At 38.5% G+C, this 25,000-nt stretch overlaps 2 protein-coding genes across 19 annotated transcripts in view; one reads left to right on the top strand and one right to left on the bottom strand.

Moving 5' to 3' along the window:
- siz (Brefeldin-resistant Arf-GEF family protein schizo) overlaps positions 1-10,843 on the top strand; it is a 408,468-nt gene extending 397,625 nt beyond the window's left edge. For 7 of the 16 annotated variants that reach the window (XM_070133003.1, XM_070132998.1, XM_070132993.1 and 4 more), the window contains 14 exons: positions 3,832-4,012; positions 4,160-4,350; positions 4,465-4,706; positions 4,848-5,164; positions 5,308-5,450; positions 5,653-5,778; positions 5,901-6,060; positions 6,494-6,679; positions 6,926-7,143; positions 7,266-7,555; positions 7,717-7,826; positions 7,941-8,196; positions 8,318-8,656; positions 9,787-10,843. In XM_070133003.1, coding sequence (XP_069989104.1) covers positions 3,832-4,012; positions 4,160-4,350; positions 4,465-4,706; positions 4,848-5,164; positions 5,308-5,450; positions 5,653-5,778; positions 5,901-6,060; positions 6,494-6,679; positions 6,926-7,143; positions 7,266-7,555; positions 7,717-7,826; positions 7,941-8,196; positions 8,318-8,656; positions 9,787-10,052 — 3,025 coding nt within the window. In that variant the 3' untranslated portion in view covers positions 10,053-10,843. Of the gene's footprint in view, positions 1-2,432; positions 2,563-3,831; positions 4,013-4,159; positions 4,351-4,464; positions 4,707-4,847; positions 5,165-5,307; positions 5,451-5,652; positions 5,779-5,900; positions 6,061-6,493; positions 6,680-6,925; positions 7,144-7,265; positions 7,556-7,716; positions 7,827-7,940; positions 8,197-8,317; positions 8,657-9,786 lie in introns of those variants that run through there. The other 9 variants (XM_070133001.1, XM_070133002.1, XM_070133000.1 and 6 more) reach the window with 4 other exon arrangements.
- A 63-nt stretch (positions 10,844-10,906) lies between these two features.
- Positions 10,907-25,000, bottom strand: part of LOC113807636 (probable ATP-dependent RNA helicase DDX10) — a 16,417-nt gene continuing 2,323 nt past the window's right edge. Inside the window, exons 1-16 of one of the 3 annotated variants that reach the window (XM_070133009.1) lie at positions 22,799-23,689; positions 22,407-22,568; positions 18,970-19,116; positions 18,557-18,757; positions 18,258-18,408; positions 18,000-18,121; positions 17,449-17,570; positions 17,057-17,258; positions 16,686-16,848; positions 15,461-15,647; positions 14,989-15,165; positions 14,706-14,857; positions 13,229-13,470; positions 12,100-12,230; positions 11,541-11,837; positions 10,907-11,083 (exon numbers count right to left, since the gene is read on the bottom strand). In XM_070133009.1, the coding sequence (XP_069989110.1) occupies positions 10,948-11,083; positions 11,541-11,837; positions 12,100-12,230; positions 13,229-13,470; positions 14,706-14,857; positions 14,989-15,165; positions 15,461-15,647; positions 16,686-16,848; positions 17,057-17,258; positions 17,449-17,570; positions 18,000-18,121; positions 18,258-18,408; positions 18,557-18,757; positions 18,970-19,116; positions 22,407-22,547 (2,571 nt within the window). In that variant the 5' untranslated portion in view covers positions 22,548-22,568; positions 22,799-23,689 and the 3' untranslated portion in view covers positions 10,907-10,947. Of the gene's footprint in view, positions 11,084-11,540; positions 11,838-12,099; positions 12,231-13,228; positions 13,471-14,705; positions 14,858-14,988; positions 15,166-15,460; positions 15,648-16,685; positions 16,849-17,056; positions 17,259-17,448; positions 17,571-17,999; positions 18,122-18,257; positions 18,409-18,556; positions 18,758-18,969; positions 19,117-22,406; positions 22,569-22,798; positions 23,690-25,000 lie in introns of those variants that run through there. The other 2 variants (XM_070133008.1, XM_027358943.2) reach the window with 2 other exon arrangements.

A 25,000-nucleotide genomic window follows, 5' to 3' on the forward strand; every position in this document is an offset into this window, starting at 1 on the left:
TTAAGCGGCAGCAATGTTCGTAGGATTTCGCTGAAGACTGGCGCTCTTTGTTTGGGACGGTTGTAAGAAAGAACTCTTTTCACTCTGAAGCTCATTAGAATGTTATTTTCTTTGAGACGTCGCAGCGTGTCCTGAGGCATGTAAACAACAATGGACTGGGCAGAGAGTGGGGAGAGGGGGGAGGGGGCGGGATTTCTTACAGAAATTGTTCTTTCCTTTTCTTTGGCGACGACTTCCTCTTGGCTGGATGTTGTAGTCGGGGGAAGGGTGACGGTGGGCGTGCGTTCGTCCGGGTTGTGTTGGATCTCGAAATGCGTCCGTGGTCGGGTCGTCGGGTGGTCGGTCGGTCGGTCGGTCACTGGCTCGGCACCGACTCCAAGCTGCCCGGTGCTGAAATCCGTGTGCCCTGGGTCTTTCATTTGAAGGGGGGGGGGGGTCCCAGGGAAGGAAAAGTAACACACCTGAAGATCCCATTCCTGTTCCCAGCATTATTTTTTTTTCCAGAAGCCGCCTTTTTCCTTTACATGTTTTGACGAGTGTTGTTGCCTGGAAAAATCCGTGGGAAAATTAGCACATCTTATTTTGTGTAAAATCTTTTTTTTGTTTTTTGTTTTATAGTCCCTTCCCCCTCTCTCTTTTCTCTCTCTCTCTCTCTCTCTCTCTCTCTCTCTCTCTCTCTCCCTCTCTCTCTCTCTCTCTCTCTCTCTCTCTCTCTCTCTCCCTCTCTCTCTCTCTCTCTCTCTCACTCCTCCTTTTCCCCTTCACCTTCCTCTTCCTCTTCCTCTTCCTCTTCACTCTGTCTCTCTCCTCCTTTTCCCCTTCCCCTTCCTCTTCCTCTTCCTCTTCCTCTTCCTCTTCCCCTTCTCCTTCCCCTTCCCCTTCCCATTCTCTCTCTCTCTCTCTCTCTCTCTCTCTCTCTCTCTCTCTCTCTCTCTCTCTCTCTCTCTCTCTCTCTCTCTCTCTCTCTCTCTCTCTCTCTCTCTCTCCTCCTTTTCCCCCTCCCCCTCTCTCTCTCTCCTCCTTCTCCCCCTCCCTCTCTCTCCTCCTTTTCCCCCTCCCTCTCTCTCTCTCTCCTCCTTTCCCCTCCCCCCCTCTCTCTCTCCTCCTTTTCCCTCTCCCCCTCTCTCTCTCCTCCTTTTCCCCCTCCCCCCTCTCTCTCTCCTCCTTTTCCCTCTCCCCCTCTCTCTCTCTCCTCCTTTTCCCCCTCCCCCGCCCCCTTCCTTTTCCCCTTCTCTTTCCCCTTCCTTTTCCCCTTCCTCTCCCCCTCCCCATTCCCCTTCCCATTCCTTTATCAACGCTCTTACTCCTCGCTCCTCCTGTTCCCCATTTCTCTGATGACATGACGTAGGTGAGGTCCGGGTGTCCCGTGTCAGGCATGGAAGCGTGACGGGCTGAGGGTGTATCCCCGGCGTGTAATAATGGGCGGTGAGGTGGAGTGTATCGGGTCCCGGGGTGGGTAGAGGGGAGGGGAGGGGAGGATAGTCTGTCTGTCTGTCTGTCTGTCCGTCCGGGCCACGACAAAGGCTCGGGTCTGGTTACAGCGACACCCTGACAGACACAAGACACGTGCTGCCCGACCCCGCTATGGGAAACTCTTTGGTGTGTCTTGAGATTATTTTTTGTGCTCTTCCGCCGAGGTTATTCGTTTTCCATTAATGTTATTGGTTTGGAGGGTTGGCTTTATAGGGTTATGGACGTTGGGGAATTTTGATTGTTAATTATATGTTCGCTTTTGGCAATGCGTTTGTTGGTATATCTGCTGTGCGTCGGTTACTGTCCGAAGAGTGATTTATGGCGTGATACGTAATCTTAATGACCGTTCATGGCGGGTTGGATTTGCGTCCGGGTGGCTGCATTGATTATCGATGGTGTTTTGGTGATGCTGTTTTGTTATTTTTAGGACGGACGGCCCGAAGGTAGACTCGGTAGTCCTTGATAATGCTAATCCTGCGAGGAATTCTAATGGGGGAAAGGATTATTATCTTTTGAACGCGTGACCTGATAGCGCGCTCACCACCTGGCCTCGTCCCGGCCGCTGATTGGTGGAAGTGGAGTGGCTGTTGTTGGGTCTTGGGCGCGAGAGAGGCTGCGATTGGTCAAGACAGCGGAGGACACCCTGGCCGGCCGTATCCTGTGCATAGCGCGTGCTGGGCAGGTGTCACGCTTACGATCCACAGTTGCCCATTCGCACATTTGTTTTTGTCTCCATTCGCCCTTCATTTCTATCAGTAACGATGTAACGATTCAGCGTTAGAATACAAGAACAATTTCCACTCCACTGCGGCCGCGATCTGATGTCGCCGCGCGAGAGGGAGCCGCTTAAAATGTCATCGGTAACTTGGTGCCTGGCAACCGAGCCACGGGGCAGCTGCGACGGACCAGAAGTAAGCAGCGAACCCAAGATGTTGTCCAGTAGTTGTTGTTCGATTGAGTGCTGGGCGGCGATCCTCCTGCTGGCCCGGGAGATGTGCTAGTGTTTTCTGTGCAAGTGGGCGGTGACAGAAGAAAAACAGGAAAAATGCTTATCTGCTTGTCCGGTTTCGTGATTCCCCCTCCGATCAGGTGAGGACGTTCGTTATGATAACAGTGGTTTTATTTATTGGTAAAGGGACATAGTGGGGATATAGTTCTGTGATTTTTGCGATTACCTTCCATATAGAACCATTGTTTATCCTCTGAACGGCATGAGACATTAAAACGAAATTGATTGGCACTGATAAGGGATGAGAGCGCGTGCGAGGCAACACGCGATAAGGGCGGGCGGTCGCGTGCTCAGCTTTATTAAGAGGCAGAGAAGGCCTTACCGCCAGCTGACCTTTGTTCGCGCCTCCAGGTAATGCGACCGTTGTCATAGCAACGCATGCGTAATCTGTTTGATGTGCAGATTAATCGAATTTATTATTTCGGAGAATTAGTAGAACGTTTAGCATGGCATTTTGTGGACGAATAATTGATGCCCGGCACTGAATTATCAGGAAAGTATTTAAGGATCAAGCGAGGCCAAAAGCTATTGATGTTGGGGAAAAAAACTTTTTTATTGGAAAGTGAAGTTAATTATCATCGTTGTAAGCATTAGAGCCGTTCTGTGACGCAGTTAATTGCCGGTTTCCCCGAGAGCTTATTGACCTAATTGAAATCCCAGTGACAGATGGCGTTGTCGCGAGTGATCAGCAGGGATTACGAGTCTGATTCTGACATGTTTAATCAGCATTGTATTTAAACTCGGCCGGACGTGATGGAGAGGCGGGGAGGCTGTGCCACGGGTCAGCGGAAGCGTTGGCGAGGGTAAGTGGCGTGGCAGTGGGGGAGGGGGCGGCACACGTGGCCCTCAGTGCCAGCGCCGCCCGTTATCTCCTGGAGCACCGCAAGGAGGTGTCAAACCGCCGCCCTCACAAAAGGCACGCGCGCCTCGCCTCATTACTCACCTCTTCCACCTCCTCCACTTCCTCCACCTCTTCCGCTTCCGCCACCTCTTCCACTCTTTTCTTTCTCTCTTACCTTCTCCCTAATAAATTTCGTTCGTTACTTGACCTGTGGGGAAGGTCCAGCGAGATGAGGGGCGGGAAGTGGCATGTGCGGGCTACCGGAGACATTGTCCACCGCCTTGACCTCGGGATGACCTGCGCGCTCATCACTCATCGTCAGCTGCGTGTAGCGTGTCACGTTTGACAGCTGACCCTCCCTCAGGTCACGCCGGGACACCCGCAACATACCATATATCCTACAAAACTTCCTGTGTTTCGTTTGTCACTTTTATAACTTCATCTTATTTCTATGTTGCCTCTATTGTTGTTCTTCGTTCGTTAATTCGTGTTTCTTTTTTATTTGCAGTTCCCCGGTGAAGGTAGATCGTCCATACTGCGGCAAGGGACCGCCACCAAACCGGGGCGTGGGTCCGGGCATCACCAAGTCCTACAGTGTCGAGGGCGCAGCGCCCCCCGTCCCGCCCCACCATCTCCACCATGGGCCTCCTCACCACCACCATAATGGCAGCCTCGTCCGCCGACCTCAGGTAGGCCAACAAATGAACCTTTGTCATCATTCATGGCGACCGCTTTTTGGTGTTAATATCAGGCGTGGATTTCAAGCTTATTTCGTGTTCGAATCTGACGTTATTTGAAAAATCTTCTTGTATACTTAGAGGAGCACTCACCCGCAGATGCCACAGGCAGTATCACAGTCGAGCGGCGTGGGCATGGGCGGCCGAAGGCAGGCGCCCCGAGGGGCAGCGGCAGATGACAGCAGCAACCGCGGCGGGCGGTGGCGAGGCAGCGGAGCGCCCGGCACCGGCCATGGATATGAACTCTCACAAGATCTTGCAGATATGCGTCTGGAGATGCTGGAACGCAGGTACGTATCGTTTGCCATTATGATATTTACTGCTGACTTACTCCAGTCACTTAGTCTTGGTTGAGGCAAGAAAGTGTCTGTAGTGCTTTATTAACCTTCCTTTTGCCCGCGCAGGTATGGTGGCGAGGTAGCGCGCCGGGCGGCGGTGACCATCCAGAGAGCCTACCGACACTATGCCATGTACAAAAAGTTCCGCTCCATCACTGCCACAGCCAAAGCACAGGAGAAGCGCCTCTCGCGGAGGTTCACCGTGGACGTGCCCGAGTGGAACGATACCTCCAATCAGCACTATCACGATGCGGAACACTTTATCCGCTCAGAGTTTGATCAGCTTCAGAGAAATCTGAGTGCCACAGGTGGGTCTCTTGTGCCCTTTTGTAAAGCAAGGATGGTGTTTTTTATGGTTTCATAGCAATTTGTTCATGGGTCTTAAGTGTTTCTTTGAATATTGAGAATGTATAGTCGTGCGACGAGTACTAAATGTATCCACCCGATAGTGTACGGCGAGGGGAGACGGCCGGCCCGGTCGCTGTCCCTGCGCGACACGCCTAGGACGACCACCCCGGCCACCTCCACGACGTCCTCGCGAATACAGCAGGATAATCACGACCTTCACGACACGCTGGCGGCCATGAACGACAGTTCTCTCTACTGCCATGTGTCAGCTCACTCTCCTCTCACGCCGACCTCCACGCCCACCCCGGCGCCCACGCACGCGAGGAACGGCTCCGGCGACTACCAACACCAGGGCGACGTCGCCTCATACGCCTCTTCCAGGGATATCAAGTACATCTCGTCGGACGAGGGCGGCTTCGTAAGTACTGATTTTTGATGTAGGATGTTCTCTTATGCTGAAACTCCCCATGAATATCGTTTCAAAGATACCATTCAAATGCTGCATTACATGGGATCATATATATATCATGTGCAAACTTACATTTCTTCCTCCTCTATCAGGGAAGTCAGGACAGTGCAAACATGGCCCGTTTGACGGTGGTCAATCAGAGGCGAGGAGTTGGGCGTGGCAAGAAGATCCCGCCAGAGGTCCCCCGACGCTCGTCTTCCATCAAGTCCAGTGAGAGCAGTGGTAGTGTGGACAGGTCGGTGTCACGATGAAGTATTATTGACATTTTATTGGGACTGACATTTTGCCATCATGTTGAATCTACTTGTTGCCTTTATTTCTTTTACCATAGTTCATTTTGTAATTGGATTAGAGGCGTCGATGATGTCTTTTCAGTATCTTTTAATATGAAATCAGGAATTTCGTGCCAGAAAATATAATAGTTTATTCCTTTGCAGTGCTGCGGCGCTATCAACAGCCAACCATAGAGTACAGTGTCATCCACCATCTTTGACACCACCTTCATCTACTCCCTCATCCCTCACATCAGAAGGAGGACACAGTGACAGAGGCGCACTTAGAAGGTAAACAGTTGTAGTTTAAAACCATAATGTTATATGTGCTGAAGTAATAAGGCGAGTAATTTTTATTGTATGTAAGTTTAATTGTAGTTTTGCAGAACTAACTACTCCCTCTACTTACACAGGTCTGCAGACAATGGCTCTCTGTCCAGTGTTCAGTCCTCGGGCTCAGACTCTTCACTCTCTCAGTCTACGTCTGATCGCGCTACTCCCCTATCAACCCATGACCAAGTTGATAATTCAGACTACCATCCCACTTCCCCAATATGGAAGCGCAAGAATCAGGTAGAAAATTTAATTGCCAACTTTTCTGCATTCTGAAAGTTGATTTTTGAATGGTTGCAACTCATCTATTGCATGATTCTCAGTTTTGTTTTCTCAGAATGAGGCCATAATGTACTGTACTTTCAAAGGGCTGTCTGTGAAATTTGCAACGTCAACAGAAGACATTCAGCTAGGCTATTTTTACAATGATATGATTTATTCTTTGATTCAGTTTTGCTTTCAGCTTTGATTTAAAGAGTAATGAATGAATCATCTCACATTTTTGTTTCAAGTTCTTTTTTTGCTACCGAGAAAATTGACTCAACTCTCAATAGTGTTCTTAGTGAGTGATCTGTTTAACATCTGAGTTTTCATCTGAGGCTCCAGTAGCTGTAAGATGGACCATAAATGTGCAGCAGAACCAAAAAGAAAATGAGTTTCACAATTCCACCAGCAGATGAGCACAAGTGAGGTCATCTATGACGATAAGCGGTTGAGCAACATCAGCGAAAACTCAGAAGATTCCCTGCAGTCCCATTCCTCGGAAGGAATGACTTACTCTCAAACCATCCCCTCACAGATCCCACACTCTGCACGCTACGCTCATGCTCATTATACCCATACTCCTCACATGCCCAAGGTAGAGTAGACAACTCTTTTATTTAGTTCATATTCCATAAGGCCACAAGTACACAGTTTTAAGTTTGGTTTTTGTTTCTTTTCTTTCTTATTTTTACCTTTCAATCTTTTCCCAGCAGATGTTTGCCATGTGTCAATATTTATGTCACAGTAATTTTGTTTTCTGTCCACAGTAAGAAATAAAAGGAATTAAGTTGTAAATATCACATATTGCCTGTAAAATTAACAATCCTCTAAAAACAAACAGGTGCCAGAAGTTGTTCGAAAGAGACAATATCGTGTTGGCCTGAATCTCTTCAACAAGAAACCAGAGAGAGGTGTGACCTACCTGATAGGACGAGGCTTCTTAGAAAATTCCCCTCAAGCTGTGGCCAAGTTCTTATTAACAAGAAAAGGTTTAAGCAAGCAGATGATTGGAGAATATCTTGGCAATCTTCAGAACAGCTTTAACATGGCTGTACTTGAGTGAGTAAACATTTCAGTTGGTCTCATTTTAAGATTTTCCCCCCTAATATTTTAGATATTTGAAATGTATGAAAATGACTTTATAGAAATAGATATTAATCAATATTGTTCCCATGATACAGGTGTTTTGCACAAGAGATCGACCTGTCTGGTATGCAGGTGGATGTGGCTCTGCGTAAGTTCCAGACACACTTCCGAATGCCAGGAGAAGCACAAAAGATTGAACGCCTTATGCAGGTGTTTGCTCAGCGGTATTGTCAGTGTAACAGAGACATTGTGGCAAAGCTAAGAGATCCTGAAACCATTTTTGTCTTAGCCTTTGCCATTATTATGCTTAACACAGATCTTCATACTGCATCCATGAAACAAGAAAAGAGAATGAAGATTGAGGACTTTATTAAGAATTTAAGAGGTAATTTTTTTTTTCTGAACACCTGTAATATGAAATGAACATTCCAACTGGAAAGAGCAGTTTTAAAGAAATGTTCTTTTTTATTGCCATTTTTGTGTTGAATTTTGGATACATGGGTATTTTGATAATTTGGACATCTAATTGTATTTTGTGCTTAACAGGTATTGATGATGGGTATGACATTGAGCGTGAAATGCTGGAAGGAATGTATCAGCGCATCAAGGCGCAGGAGTTCAGACCTGGCCATGATCATGTTACCCAGGTTCTAAAGGTAAAAAGCCCTTTACACATGGACCTGTAATTTTATTATAAATACAAAAAAATCAGTGTTTAAGAAAAGGGTACATAACCTCTTGTATATTGATGGAATCTCCCTATTCTACAGGTACAACAGACGATGGTAGGTAAGAAACCAAACTTGGCACTACCTCACCGTCGCCTAGTTTGCTACTGCCGACTGTATGAAATTCCTGACATCACCAAGAAAGAGAGAGTTGGAGTCCACCAGCGTGAAGTCTTCCTCTTCAATGATCTGTTGGTTGTAACAAAGATTTTCTCCAAGAAGAAAAATTCTGTCACGTACACCTTTAGGCAAAGCTATCCTCTAGCTGGTCTTGTGATATCCACAAAGGAGGTGCCACGTAAGTAATGTTTTTCCTTGTAAAGTGGTAATATTAGCTTAGTACTTATCTAATTATAAATGTTAATGTAGGGTAATGATCAAAAGAATTGGTAAACCTAAAATTTGTTTTTTCTTTCCAGATTATCCATATCTCATGGAAGTGCGTCAAAGAGTTGATAACAAAGTCTTGATTATTTTCAATGCGCGGAATGAGCATGATCGCACCAAATTTTGTGAGGATCTGAAGGAGAGCGTATGTGAAATGGATGAGATGGAATCTTTAAGAATTGAGGGTGAGCTGGAGAAGCAAAAGGCTTCTTTGAGGGCATCACGGCCCAACTCTACAACTGAGAACAGAGACTCCGGAGTTGCTGATATGGAGTTATTGACTACAAATGAGAAGAATGGAACACTGAAATCAGATTCTACTCTAAAGAGATCAGCTCTAAGTAACTCACTATTGGACATCCATGAGGCTGGTAAGTTACATCATGATTTATTTGCATGGAAGTCATGTATATTATATTTTGCTAATATATACTAAGTTACTAACTCGGGCACTAATTATAACTTATTTGTAGTTTTGTTAAAAAAACTAATGACTTCAAATGAAGTTTGAATTAAACATATCTCAAGACTAGTAGTTTTACATCAGTAAATTGAACTTTGTTATTTTTAGTGATAATAAAAACTGATGTTAAGGTTAAGTTATTAAACTTCTGTAGATTGTATTCTTACTAACTATAGTAAAAACTAGAACTGTACCAAAATAGTATTATAGCAAATTTAAAGTAGTTGGAAAGGTGAATAAAAGATGTTCAGAAATATTTCCTCATTTTAACATTTAGGCCATAGAGTTGTATTTGAGAATGCTATAATTGCACAGTTAAATTACTATTTATCATAAAATGCATGAGTAATGTTTCATTTTTTTCACATCACAAAATGCAAAAAATTACAAATGCACATTATTTAATTTTTTTTTTTTTTATGACCACCACAAATTTGATTTAATATCATAAATATATATTAAAGTTATGCAATAACCCATGGTGAGAATGTATGTCCTTAGAATATTATCAAAGCCAAGTAAATTTATTTTACGAGTAGGATATAGATGGCATTTTTAATTCATTATTGAATATGTTTAACATATTCACCATGCACTTCCACGATAGTTTTATATATAGATGTAAGGTATATTTTGCTCCCGATGCACATGTATTGCCCACCTCCCTTACCACAGTTCAACCACCACTGCACTTACAGTAACTGGTGTACTGTAGTTCACCACAGTATATTTTGAAGTATCCACTACTATAGATACTAGCACATTTTGAAGAGCTGCACTGCTTTTTATTGTATTCAGTATAATAGACTACTGGAGAGTAGTGGACTTATTGCAGTAATTGTAGTATTTGTATTATTTACAGAGTAAAGCATAACTAAACTAATGTATCACATTGTAAAATTTGGAATTAAAATATTCATAAATAGAAAATGAACAGAATTCATGAAAGTCAAATTGCTTTTTTTAAAACAAAATTTGATGACCAATGATTATATACAAAATGGCGTGCAGTGGTGTAAGTGGTGGTGTGGTTCACAGACGGTGGTGGGCGGTCAGTGCGTCGGGGCAGTGTTGGCTCCCTCGACTCTGGCATGTCTGTGTCCTTCCAGTCCACTAGTGCCTCCAATGAAACGTCTCCTGCCAGTGGTCCTCAACAACCTGTCACCACCAGTGCCAGCCAGGGAGATCTACAACAGCAACAGCAACGGCGTTCTCTGACCTCAAATTCATCCTTCCTTGGTCAACTGTTCAGACCTCGTAGAACCTCACGTCCTGAGCTAAATATTTCAGGAGTGGAGGTGTGACAGTTACATGAACAACCTCATTTTTCATCTTCCACATAGGTATAGATGATCATGGGCAAGTCAGGTTGTATCTAGCCATATTCTAGTCTTTCAAGTGTACACACATGCATTCCAAATGGATCAGTGAGGATGAAGAAGCCCAGACCATCTATTCTGTAACTTGTCCTGCGTACCTCATACTATGTATGTGTACAGAGGCATTGGTACTTATGTAATTTAGTAGCTGTTATAAGAAACTAAACAAATTATACAGTGCCATTTAGTCAGATGTAGTCACACGTATATAACCCTGTGTAAAATACATTGTATATAAGTCATGTTAAAATAATAATCTGTGTAATATATACCTAATCCCACACTTAAATAAGTAATTGAACTTGTCCCAGACTGAGGCATCTATGTCTCCAGGCATTTTAGCATAGCAACTGCTAGTCTAAAGATATCAGGATTTCAAAGGATATCCAGAAATATAATTTATAATTTTATTCAGTGTAATGTGTGCACAACAGTTAATGCAGATAGCAAGATACAGTTTAGTTTAATTTAAACTGTATACTTCATTGTGGAAATTGACCTCTAGTCAGCACACTGATTCTGTCAGATGTTTGATGCTTCATAGGCAAATTGTTGGACTGGCTTGACCTTTTGCAATGTACCAGATTACTGATATTACCATAATAAAAACTCACATATAACATTATTGTACATATGGGATATATTGTTATCATTTTGCCAGCTTGATGTACAGGCTGTCTTTCTATGACAAATAAAGATTATGATGCAAAAATAGAGACATGAATATTTACTACCCTCTGGAAGCTATTTACCAAATAAATATATAAATGAAACAATCATTTCCATACTATATATATTTGTATAGTTATATTTACATTTTTCATTTCCTTCCTCCTCTTAGCAAGAATAATGCTAACTGCTCCTTTTCTTCAACTGGAAGACTTGTCAGGGTGTTACTCTGAACTAATTTTGCTCTCTTTGCTTCTTTGAGCTTCATGCGAGCTTTTCTTTTGCCACTGAAAGAATACAAATCAGTTATGAAATTCAACTGCGGACAGTTTCAATCTTTGAAAGTAAAGTAAAAAGGGTACAGATGTGAAATCATGCAGTAAGTAACGCTTCTGGAGCCATCAATGTAAACAAAAACAAGTCTGAGGCATGGATACTATTAGCCCCCCCCCCCAAAAAAAAAAAAAAAAATCAGAGAGTGGAAGCTGATGTTTAGCTAGTAGTTTACCCATACCTGTTGTTACTTCTCAAGCATGCCCCACTGATCAGTCTGGCTCATCAGAACTTGCCCTTAGTTTTACTTGCATTATAAATATATTGTATACATATATGGATATGTATAGAAAATAAATTAATGAATTTAATATAATTAAATGAAGGTGTATACAAGAGGCAATGATAGACAAGATTCCCAGAAAAGAGAATAGAGATAGAAAGAAAAGAAAAGAAAAGAAAAGAACTCACCTTATTTTGACTTTCTTTTCTGGTTCACTTTCTTCACTACTGCTATTATCTTCACTACTTTCAGCAGCACCTCTCCCATCATCACTTTCATCACTGCTCTTATTAGAAACCTCATCATCTGAATCTGAATCCGAGTCTCTCTTTTTACGCCCATAGATCTTGTCAGGGTCAGGGAGGGAGTCAATGATATTCTGAGTCCTTTCATCAACATCACTTTCTTCGTCTCCTTCCTCCACCATGTCTTCAACTTCAATTTTTTCTTCAGCCTTCTTGGCCATCTCTTTTCTTTTTTTAATTCTGAAAAATAACAAAAGAATATGATAACAAGGTGTCATGAGAAATACATGAACATATCCTTTTTTTCATGTCCAATGACATGCAAAACCCTGGCAGTGATGAACTAAACATTTCTTAATATAATTAATATAACATACACTATTTTTACAATTGAAATAATTTTTGATCATCACTGATTTCAAAATACATTCCACCTTCCAACAGAAGGATGCAAAACAATGAAAAAAATTTGCATACTCCTCAAAAGAAACAAAACACTTACTCTTTCTGTTCCCTCTTTTTGCTTGCTTCTAGTTTTCTGTCAATGACATCTTCTTGCTTCATGATCTCTTGCAGTTGTGTAATATTGATTCCACTTTTTTGATCCTCCAGCTGTTGCGCAACCTCTGATGTCTATTGGGAAAAAAAAAAGTATAGGTAAATTCCTCTTGAAAAATTTGAAAGAGAAGTTTTTGTTTTTCTTTTTCAAACACCATTTTTTTTTCCTTCCCTAGAATAGTTTCCAGCTCAATGTATATAGAAACCTGCACTACCTCAACCCTATGCCTTCCCTCTAGGGCCATCTGTATTCAAGATAGTGTGAGCTGCGTGTGAACAACCGGCATTTATTTTTTCATGTCACAGATGCACCTATACAGGTCTGGTTTGTGGCTTTGATACAGATTTGCATAAAGTATTAATGCCTTAGCACTACTGATGATTGAAGCTCTATAGACTGCCCAAATTGGGATAATAAAAACATGAAATACATATCCTTGTGAGATGACCATTCTAGAGATGACATGACACACATGCCATGTGGAGGAAAAGGGTTAACCTTGCTGATAAAAGTGACAAGCATAAACAGCCACAATAATATAATCAACTTAATCTGCATCATGACTGGCCCTTGACCAGACTTTTCTGTTGAATTCCACTGTCAGTCTCTCAAATGTATATAAATATGACTTATTAAACATAAATATTACATATTACATCTTTTGCTAACTTACAAAGATACCAACATCAATTTGAAACAGATGACAACAATAATGATAAAAAGAAAATACTCACTGTAGGAAGTAATACCTTTACAAGAGGAATGTTGCAAGAATTCATTGGCTGCCAAAAGAAGTACCTTTCTGTCTCATCTAATTTGAACTACACTGATTAGCAACTTACAAAATGAACAATGAAAACTATAGCTGGAAGTGTCTTGTAACTTGAAAGAAAATTACATCATTAATTTTATGTATCCATCAAAGACTGACAAGTAATAAGCCATATGGATTATATCTTAAAAAAAATAAATAAATACATAAATAATAAATAAATAAATAATAATAATATTAAGAGTAACATACTACAACTAATACTATGAAATACAGCTCCAAAATACTGACTAATCTTACCTGCTGTTTCTCGGGGTTTTTCACCTCCAAGCCCTCTTCATTGAATACAATCTTGGTGTTGAGGACAATGTTCTTCTTCATTAGCTTCTTGACGACAGCTTGTTTGGTCAGGGGCTTTTTCTTGGAACTGACAACAAGATCTTCAGGGAATGATGCTGATTCTGAGGACTCCTCCTCCTCCTGTATAATTTCAGCTTGTTCTTTCTTGGTGCTTGTTAAGAAGTCCTCCTCATCAATATCTTCTGCAGTGTCAAAAATTGATAATGATGGCAATGATGATAATAGTAATAGGTGCGGTGTAGGTATAATTATAATGAAAATGACATAAAAACAATGAAGTAACATCTAATAATAATAACTATTAACAATCAATTAGAACAGATGCATATAAATTCTAACACTACAAAGCCTGCAGGAAAGGGACTGGAAAACAAAGAATAAACAAAGGAGGAAAACATGACAGAACCAGAAAAGAAAAGAAAATAGGACAGAAAATAGAAGAAAGGAGAGAAGAATAATACCATAAATCTTCTGCAGAGGAGAGGAGGAACATAGCAATAATTATTAGAAATCTACAAGAAAAAGAACTATGAAATTTGAGCCAAATTATTATTAGAAACATCAAACAGAGACACAGAAAAAAAAGACAGAAAAGGCGCATTAATCAATCTATTGCATATACTGCTCACTTTTTTCTCTCCCTCTTTTTATTCTTACATATAGAAAACCCATTTATTTATATATTCTAAAACTTGAAATATCACAACTAAAATTATTTTCAAGCTTCTTAAGAAAAAAAATTGTGCATGATTTAAAGATGCTTTATATATACACACACACACACATATATATATATATATATATATATATATATATATATATATACATATATATATATATATATATATATATATATATATATATATATATATATATATATATATATATATATATATATATATATATATATATATATATATATATATATATATATATATATATATATATTTTTTTTTTTTTTTTTTTTTTTTAGATAAAAGAAATATATATGAAGATATATATTTTTAATACATACTTCTTATATTCATATAAGCCTTATATTCATAAAATTGTGCAAGTAGATAGGCACAAGCAAGAACCCATCCAACTAACCAAAAAATCTGTTGTTACATAATTATGATTCCATTGAAATCTAATCTGAAAACGGCAGTCAAAGGTCCAAAATTCAGCCAACAGTTATTTTTATAGCAATTAATTCCAGACCAAATGATGAAAAAATACCAAAGAACTTCAAATAGCAGGCCTATAAGATTCTTGGACACCTAACTTTCAGGTTATAAGACTAATATTGCATGAATGACAAGGCAGTAGTCCAAGAACTGCTGGCTGCTCTCCCATTCAGCTGGAAAGTCAGTAGTACAAATACACTCAATCAACTGTCCTCACTTTATGGGCTAAATCAATGGTGACACCATACCTGTTCCAAAGTCCAAGGTCGTAAATTTGGATTTCCAGGGCTTCTCGTCTGCTGAGCAATTCCAGTTGTGTGTATCTTCAGTCTGTTTTGGTCTCTGCTTCTTTTGATTCTGAAGAAATCTTAGTCTAGGTGTAACAGCCAAACCTAGTGACCTAGTTGTGATGGAAGAGAAAAATGAGATTAATTATAAATTTTTATATAAATTAAAAGGTAATAATATAAATATAGACAGGGATTTATATTTTACACAAAAATTAATATTCCACTCCCTCCTACTCCATACCTAGCATAAGCGTCGATATCTATTGAGTCGACATTAAACACCTTCTTGTCCTTCATAAGAGTAACACTTTTCACGTATGCCTTAAACGCCCGAACGGATTCCTCCTTCAGCTCATTGTTCTTGCTTAAGATGATTTCCATCTTGGTGTGGATGCTGCTCATCTTGGATGTGTCCACCCTGGGACCAAAATTTTAGCTTTATTATTACCATTAATGGGGACATAAAGATAAAGGAAATTGGATTATGCTAAAACTCCACATGACATAAAGAGGAAAGAGAGAAAAAAATATAAACCTGTTAAATAAAAGTGACTTAGATATTGCCAATAGTTCTCATGATACAATGTTGCTTCTAGGACAAAGATTTGAACAGATGCAAAAAAAGAAAAAAGTGTGGGGAGGGAAGCAAAGTAAGGAAAAACAGCACTTGTTAACAACTGCATAAATTAACAAACATACAAATATAGGCTTACTCAATTCTATCAACTTCAATATTTTTTGCTTTTAAATTGGCAAGCATTGGTTCTTCTTCATGAGGTGTGAGGACTAAAACAGCTTCTCCTGAGTTAGCATATCGAGCCGTTCTTCCAACACGGTGGATATATGTTGTGACGTCTTCAGGACAGTCTATTTGTACTACCCAATCCACTGCTGGTATATCTGTAACAACACCTCATAAATAACCATACAATAATAAATAAAATCAACTCATTCTCTCACAGTTGCATGTACAGTACATAAAATGAATGGTAATACTCTAAAAAGACTGAAAGGTTATATCATTTTCCAAAAAGAAATGTTCAAATGAAAAAGATCCTTACTTGACAGCAACTATTCCTGAAGCACAGATATAAGGTTTTAGGTTTAAAATATACTATTTAATATGCTGATATGTAAATAACCCCCCAAAATCAGAATGGGTGAAATGTGTTAGATCAGGTGGGCTTATGAAATGCCAGAAATCTGTAATGTCCCCTGTTTGTTTTGTAATTTTTTTAAACAGAAATTGTTCCGTACCTGCTCAGCCACCAAGGAGTTAATTTGCAGGTTACATGATTAAACCTGTTTTCCCTTTCCTATGAAAAATAATACTAATAGCAATAAAAAAAAAAATTAAAATAGTATTTCCAAAACTCAAGGAAAAGAGTAAACAGGTGAGATAAGTAGGGCTAAGCAATACTGAAGGCATGTATGTGTAAACAAAATGAATTAAAATTACAGTGGACATTACATTACAGAAAAGTATTGTGAGGAGTGGTCTCGAAACATTCAATATTGAACAAGACCTTATGTTATGGAAGGGTTGATATTTTCAGTTTGAATTTGTCTCGTTCTAATTCATGTCTAAAATTGCCATTCCGGAATTCATATGGATGATGATTCTATTCACGTAAGGAACTGAATATGCCTTACACTATTCAGTTAAACCACACATACCCAAAAGTATTTGGAAAAACAGGGATTCCAACAGTCTCATTGAGTTAACAACTGTATTTCAACACGTGCATGAATGTTTAGCATGATTTTCCAATGATATTTTCTGTGTAGCTGTACATGCATGCCATATCTAATGATAATGGGTTAAGCAATTGTGAAGTCATTTATGTGCAAATAACGTAAAAGAAAACTGCAGCGGACAGTGCATACAACTGGGCACATTAAAATATCCTAAAATATCCAATAGTATGATAACCTTACCTAATCCTCTGGATGCAAGATCTGTTGCAAAGAGAACAACATTTTCTTTCTGACAGAAAATGTCATATACAGCCAGCCTTCTTAACTGGTTCATACCTCCATGTAGGCACAAAACAGGCACTCCTGCATTAAGTTTACAATATATATCAAACATGTATTTTGCCTGAAAAAAAAAAGTGAAGGCATTAGTGTCTGGATTACATCTGAGACACAACCATTGATTTCTTTTTTGTTTATATAAACTTTGATATTCATTACAAATAATTTAGTGCTGAGCTTAGGGGGAAAATAAGCAATTTAAAAGATAAAATCTCTCATATGTTAATATCAAAAAACTTCAATGGAAAAAAGATAAACAATATAATTCTTACCTGTTTACATGTTGACATAAAAACAAGAATTTTATTTTTCCTATGATGTCTGATAAATGACCATAGGAATGTAAATTTTTCTTCACATTTACAAACAATATAACTTTCAACAAGGCCCCTTGGTGTTGCGGTTTTAGAAAATTCATGAACAGAACAAAACACTGGATTTTTGCATCCTGCCCGAATCAGATCCTTGACGTCCCTGTGAACATTCCAAAAAAAAATTAAACTAAGTTATTTCTATTAATAATAATAATATGTCTGTGCCATAATAATCACATCTGTGAAACAATATTTTCTTTTGGTCTCAAACTGGTAATGAAAACAGCAAAGCTATAGCAGAGAAAAGTTCTGCTTTTTCTAACAGCTGTATCATGAGGTTTGTAACTGACCTGGTTTGTGTTGCAGAAAAGAGCATAGTCTGTCTATCTTCCGGCAACTCTTCAAGAATACAATTCATTGTCTCTGCAAATCCCATGGACAAGCACTGATCAGCTTCATCTAGGACAAGCATCTGTGGATAAGATTTTAAAATCATGTTTCCCTGAAGTAATGTACTATAGGTGTCACTAACAAAATTTCTGTGTTCAAAAATCATATAATTTCAAAGTGGCTTTGATATTTCAAATAATTCTCAAATCACATGTGCTTACTTTGCCTTTTAATTTGATTTATTAAATGTTTACACCATCACTTGCAATAGTAGTTATAAAAATAACTACTATTGCAAGTGATGGTGTAAACAATTAATAAATCAAATCAAAAGGCAAAGTAAGCACATGTGATTTGAGAATTATTTGAAACATCAAAGCCGCTTTGAATTTATAGGCATTTTAATGGATCAGAACTAGTAAGATGAAGAAAGGGTCTTGAGAAAGGACTATGTAAGTTTAAGGTGCCACTACTGACAAAAGACTGGAAAGTACTGTTGTAAATCACTGACCTGAACATATTCACAGCTGAAATCTGGGTTTTCTAACATGTGGTGGAGGAGGCGACCTGGTGTGCAAATCAGAATGTTGCATCCACTGATCAGGTTCCACTCATACTTGAGGTCCTTTCCACCTATAAAAGTGACAAAAAAGTAGTATGTCATTAAAATAAAAGATTTTTGAATTAGTGTATTGCATAAAACAAACAAAAACAAAACTGTAAACCTTATCAATCCATGTGTTCTTCTCTGTGAACAATAGATTCTTACCTATAATAAGACCAGCCGAGAAGTCATGACTCTTTCCAACATTTTTTAGGACTTCAAATATCTGATAGGCCAACTCTCGTGTTGGGGTGATGATTAGTGCTCCCAACCCATCCACACTTGACCATTTCTTTACATATAAATTTTCCAAAAGCTGCAAAAGAAATTACGCATTACATCCACCAAGGGAAAAATCATCATCGTTATCAGCACTATCATTATCTTTAATATATTTTCTTTCAAATTACTGAACAACATGACACCAAAAAAATAATAAAAAGTCAATGAAGTCAATCACTTACAGGTATTATAAAAGCTAATGTTTTTCCTGACCCTGTCTTGGCTGCTCCCACCACATCCATGCCACGTAAAGAATACACTAGAGTCTGTCGCTGAACCTTCGTTGGTACTGTGAAACCGTTATGCTTGAGGCCTAGGAGGGTGTATTTACTCAGGGGAAACTTGGCAAAACTGTCAATTTCATCTGGGTTGACATTTGCCATCTGAGAAAAAAAATTGGAAGGATATAGGTATAGCTTTCACTTGTAAACTGAAGTAAATTATTAGACAGTTTTTCACTTACAGCCTTGGTAAATTATCAGATATAGATTTTTCACTTACACCTTAGAGAACTTATCAGAGAGAGGTTTTTAATCAATAACACAAATGTTTTTGTTTTATTTTTTTTTCACTAGTAAAGATTTTCTAAACTTACTTCTAATTTCTTTTGCTCAAGCTCATTGATCTCTGATTCTTCCCTTAAAACTCTCGTCATACTCTTTTCATCCTTCTCTTCCTTGTTCTTGTGGAACTTCTTCTTCCTTCTCTTGTCCATTGTGATTTCTTGATTTATGGCTGAATACTGAAAATATAACCAGAGAGAAAAAATCTCAATACCAAGTAGCTAACAGTTAATTGTTTCGAAAAAGTACAAAAATGTATACCTCTATGTTTTGAGCCAATAGGGTTCAGAAAAGTAATCAATAGCTACATTAGTAAATTGAAAAGAAAAAAAAAAGAAAAGAAAGAAAGAAAGAAAAAAGAGATGAAAAGGAAAGGCATCCAGGCATAATCCTGCAATTCTAGCATTTTTAGTATCTGATGCTCATATGTGATAACAGATGCTTAAATATTTGATGCAAGTTAAATTCTGCATGAGTTGTAAGAACCCTTTGGATCAGATATAAAAGAATGAATAACTTTTTTTCTGGAAATATTCCAGATATATCAGCATACAAAATAAGTAATACTGGACTTTGAATTCATATTTTTTGTCTAACATTCATCATTTTCTAACAAAGCCAGTAATGAATAGCAAATAAATTAAAGTATATATACAAACACTGATAGATGGGGAGGGTATGATGGATAACAGAAATTATGGGAGAAGAGTGACTATTTGCACAGCTACAATACCAAGCTCGCCAACAGCAAAACAATAAGGTTTTACTAACAAACAACGAAGTTTGTGACCTGATTAAGCCTAAGCTCTATTCTGCAATATATCAACTAATAAACCAGTCTAGGAATAGGGGGGAGGGGCAGAAAAAAACAAAAGATTTAAACAATTTGAACTTCAAAGCACCCCTGGTAACCAGCTTGATACAAGTATGAATGATCCATATTGGCCTTTTTCTTACCTTTTAACTTGAATTTCTTTCAATATTTTTACTATTGCTCTCAGCCTTGCCTAAAGGAATCATAGCTGGGTTCACTTGCCACACAAAAGAAGCTATAAAAAAATAACCAACTTTTCCCGAGTAAAAAATCATGCACCTATTCAACATTTACCTGGATTAGCTTAAATTCTACTTGGTTTCCAAAGAGGTAGAAAGAATATTTGGAAGACAGTTACCCTACTTGACCTGAAGGCCCAGGATGGCAAATACACAAAAATGTCCAATCTAATTTTAGTTCATTCATAGTGTCTAGAGAGATGGCTCTACAAGTGCTTAGTCATCAAGGAATCAATCTATCTCACTTGTTTACCTTTTTCCATGATTTTCAGTTTTTTTTCATTGTTTTATTATTCTTATTCTTAGTATTCCAATAACATTATAATAATCATAATGTCAATAACATCAATAAAAGTATCAATATCAACACTCCGGATCAAGGGACATTACCATCACATCATGAATTTTTTTTGGTGAATATGGCACAAGTACAGCAACAAAAAATGTCATCATGAGAATATTCCAGAATCCTATTCATGCCTACCAGTGCAGGATGCATTACAGAAATCTGAATATTACAAAAATATTTTAAAAAATGACAAATAAGAAAATGTTACTTATTGTTATTGTTATTCACAGAGTTATAAACAACCTAGAAAGATGCTATGAAGTTTGTGCAAGGAAAACAGTCTATTACCATCTTGATAAAACATAAATCTAGACCTTGAATAAAAGGCAAAAATGCTTATGCAGAAAAAATAAACACAGCAAAAAGGAAGCATGTGAGAATCACCACCCAAGTAGGCTTAATCCCCAAATTTTATCCCATGTGCAGGCAGTGAAGTACCCGGATCCAATGAGTTAATAGCAATGGGGGGGGGGGGGGGTCAGATTTCAACACAAATTCAAGGAATGGGGAAATCATGTGGTCACTAAGGCCTAGTAATTAATTCCTTGGTGGCTGAACCCTTGTAGAGCCATCTGTGTTCAACAAAATTCCCTCACACACACACACACACACACACACACACACACACACACACACACACACACACACACACACACACACACACACACACACACACACACACACACACAAAACTACTATTACCACTACTACTACAATGAACAAAACATAAAACCAGGATGACTGGGTTCCTATCTGTTTCAACAGGATCACATCAAGCAACACCATGACCTCTATGTATTATATAGCAACAAAAAACACACATTTATCTAATGTATATTCAACAAAATAAAGAGGTCTTGTAAGAATGAATGGTCACTTTTCAATTGTGCACTTTACTACCACCATAACTATGATCAATCATATGTTACATTAAGTTTCAAACATCTAAGCCAAACATCTACTTTATCTCAATTTAAGTCCAAAATGTTTTGAACTATTGAATCAAGCCACTGATGCAGATGCCATTTATCCTTTACTCTCACAAACCTCCATGGCCATTTATTGACTTAGAAGGAAAAAGTCCATGCATTTTCAAGGCCGTATATATATATATATATATATATATATATATATATATATATATATATATATATATATATATATATATATATATATATACAAATATGTTTATGGATTCCTTGTTATGTCTAGTGCGAATATATAGTGGCTTTTGTATGTGCTAGGCAACAATAGTGCTGATACAACACCCAATAGGTGAGGAGGGCATGAAGTATCATCAGGAAATTATAGGGATAGACTGTGTGGCATTCATGTAATTTGGACATTGATTGGCTGTACCTCCTAAAATCCCCATAACTCATTACAGGCAAAATTTTCAATTATAATTGTCAGGGACTTGGCTGTTTTATAAGTGCTTCTTCATGTCTGGTATGTTGTTTAAATCGTGGCCATGCTCCCAAAGCATCATTACAGCTGCCAGAATTAAGGCTAATGATGTGAAAAACACTGCCCAGTGCTAGAGAAATATAAAGTATAAAAAAGGACCACACTGGCTAGGGAGTAATATTGACTGGAAAGGGGTCCAGCGGCTGAGCCTCTAGCTAGGAAACTACAGCAATCTGTGAGGGGTCAGGGGAAAAACTCCTGGGTTAGGAATGTTCATCTTTGTGGTAGGTTGTGTGTTTAGGATGGGGGTTATTTGTTTATTCATTCGAGTTGAGAACGTAGCCTCTGACATGTCCAGTCCTGTTGTATACATTAACAAGGACATTTTTGCTATGCAACAAGGCTTGAATGGGTTAAATCCAAGACCAAACATATTTATTTGTTAACCTTAAAGCTGGGTACAAAAGCCCAATCATAATGACAATGGTATTGATGGATTCCTCTCACCCTAATATATGCAAGAATTATCCTACAGAAACCTCCCCCATAACTCACAAACCTGACCCTAATAGTAGGGAAGGGCAACATAGATACCAGGGAAACTGCAGGGTAAAAGAAAAGATAAATGATCCCACAGCAATAGACTATTCCATAACCTACTTCACATATTCCTTCTATATTTTGATAGGCGCTTGTGCTGCATTCGAAACTCCTTGTCCTGCTAGTCCAGACAAGTTGGACAAGATGTTTTGACCGTTTGGAACCTCTACTTTCTCGTCCTGGACAAGTTGTCCATCTCATTCATCTTGCCTTCCTGCGAAGCTGGGCGAGCAGTACGATATAACATCACAATAGCATTTGTATGTAAACAATGACAGTTGCAGGCAACCACAAGATATGGATGGGTAATTTTATGGTCCTTTACTGATGTTATCAAAGGATATTTTTGTGTTTGTCAGTTGCAGGTAAGTTAAATATGCATCAAAAGAATTAGAAAACCTATGCAACGTGTAAAATAAAGACACCGGTAAAATAAAACAATCAATGTTTACTTTCGAGATGGTTGCCTTCTGGGCAGCGAGGGTCTTGGAGGTTCCCAACTTGGCCTATTACCCACATATCTAGAACACTGGAATATCTTTTTGGATTTGCATATGATTGCAACAATAAATGGTTAATAACAGCATGACGAGCAAAATCATACAATCATATAAAAGTAAGTAAAACAGAAAGCTCACCAGTAATAACAGAAATATTGAACCTAGAAAATACAACTTTAATTTTGTTGAAATTCCACAAATATCAGCAATATATGGAAATACGGATATATTAGTATATTGTCTATATGCATACATACAATATTGATATCTCTAACCTTTGTACATTATAATGTTTTATTAGATACATTTTATCCAAAATCTAGTTTCCTACTGGAATACTATATTTTCTTTCTTTTCCTAACATGTTGGAATTGCCAAGGCCATATGGTCTGGAGGTCTATTTGACATTTCTGTGAAACATGGCCAAAGTGAAAGACGAGCAGAGCTGTGCAGAAATTGTGTATAGACTGGGCCACAGGAATTATAGTATTTTCAAACAAAGTCAGTTTTCTTTTGTTGTTCAATATCTACAACAGGGGTTAAGAATCAGCTGTCCCACATGGAGGGGCTGCATTTGACAGTATACAGATCAATTCTCTGTATATTATTTATATTCTGCCCTGCAATTTCCCTGGTACCATCCATGTCCTCTCTTGTTATCATGGCCAAAATTGTGGGTATTGGGGGGTTTCCACAGTTTAATTTCCACATATTGGGATAGTAGAGGGTGAGAGCAATCTATTGATACTACTGTCATTATGATTGACCTTGAGAACGTCTTATGGTAATTTTTCAAAATAGTGGCTTGTAACATATCACACTGATTTTAGTGGATTCCTCTTAGGCCTGTACTTTTAAAATCTTTCGCCAGTTCTGGCGTTTGCCTGGCGAAGCTACGCCAGGCGAACATCTGAGTGAGGGAAGCCTTACTTTCAAACCCAACGTTTGCCAGAGTGGGCGAAGGGATCTCCAGGCGCTAACATCTTGCATTCCTGCTAAATCTAGCGCAAATTTGTTTACATCTGCAGTGCACATAACATAACCTAAACTTAATTATTAACCTCGAGAGAAGACGAAAATGTTGTCTCCGTAATAGTCTCACTTTATACTATAACAAAGGAGTTAAAACTTAACTTTATGCTATAACAAAGAAGTTGAAAATAACTTTATACTATAACAAAGGAGTTAAAAATTAACTTTATACTATAATAAAGTTAACTTTATACTTTATGCTATACTATACTTTATACTATAACAAGGTTAACTTTATGGCCCGTACTTTTAAAACCTTTTGCCAGTGCTGGCAAACGATCATATTGGAACAGCCTGGCGAAGCAAAGCCGTGAGAGCCCTCCCTTTCCTGTGCTTTCAAATTATAAATTAGTGACATATTTGTGTATGATATAATGTAGGAATCACATTGTAATTCTAAAATATCTTAAAATCATAATTTATTATGAAATAACATATATATGTAGTTTTTTCAAAACCTTTGATGTTCCAGTCGAGAGCTCAAGACATCAGCTGTATTCCTTCCCCCCATCCCCGAGATGACTTATTTAGATTTAGGTTGTTATTTTGGTTGTAGGGATAATTTTCTTTTCACAAATGTTACCAAAAGTGTTTTGATAATGGCATGTTTACTACGGGCTATAGAAATATAGCTGTAGTACTTCGCCGCTCTATAATGAGGTGTGTCTAACCTAACCTAACCTAACCCTTGTAGCCCAACAGTTAACTATTTTATATCGGTGAAGTATAGTAAAATGATTAATTTTTAACTCCTTTGTATAAAGTGAGGCTATTACGGATATAACATTATCGTCTTCTCCCGAGGTTAATAATTAAGCTTAGATTATGTTAGGTAAGGTATGGTAAGGTAATATAATATCAGGCGATATGATATAAGTAAGGTAAGGTAAGGTAATAAAATATAAAAAAATCTCTGCTATGTGCCAACAATATATATTTACTTACATGTTTATATAACGCACTGCAGATGTACCAAATTTGTGTTTCCTGCATTTTTTAAATTCACCAAAGTGCTAGATTTAGCAGGAATGCAAGATGTTTGCGCATGGCAATCCCTTTTGTTTGCCAGGCATGGCGATCGCCTGCTCTGGAGAACGTTGGGTTTAAAAGTAAGGCCTCCCT

The sequence above is a fragment of the Penaeus vannamei genome, chromosome 18 (genome assembly GCF_042767895.1).
Source record: "Penaeus vannamei isolate JL-2024 chromosome 18, ASM4276789v1, whole genome shotgun sequence".
NCBI lineage: Eukaryota > Metazoa > Arthropoda > Malacostraca > Decapoda > Penaeidae > Penaeus > Penaeus vannamei.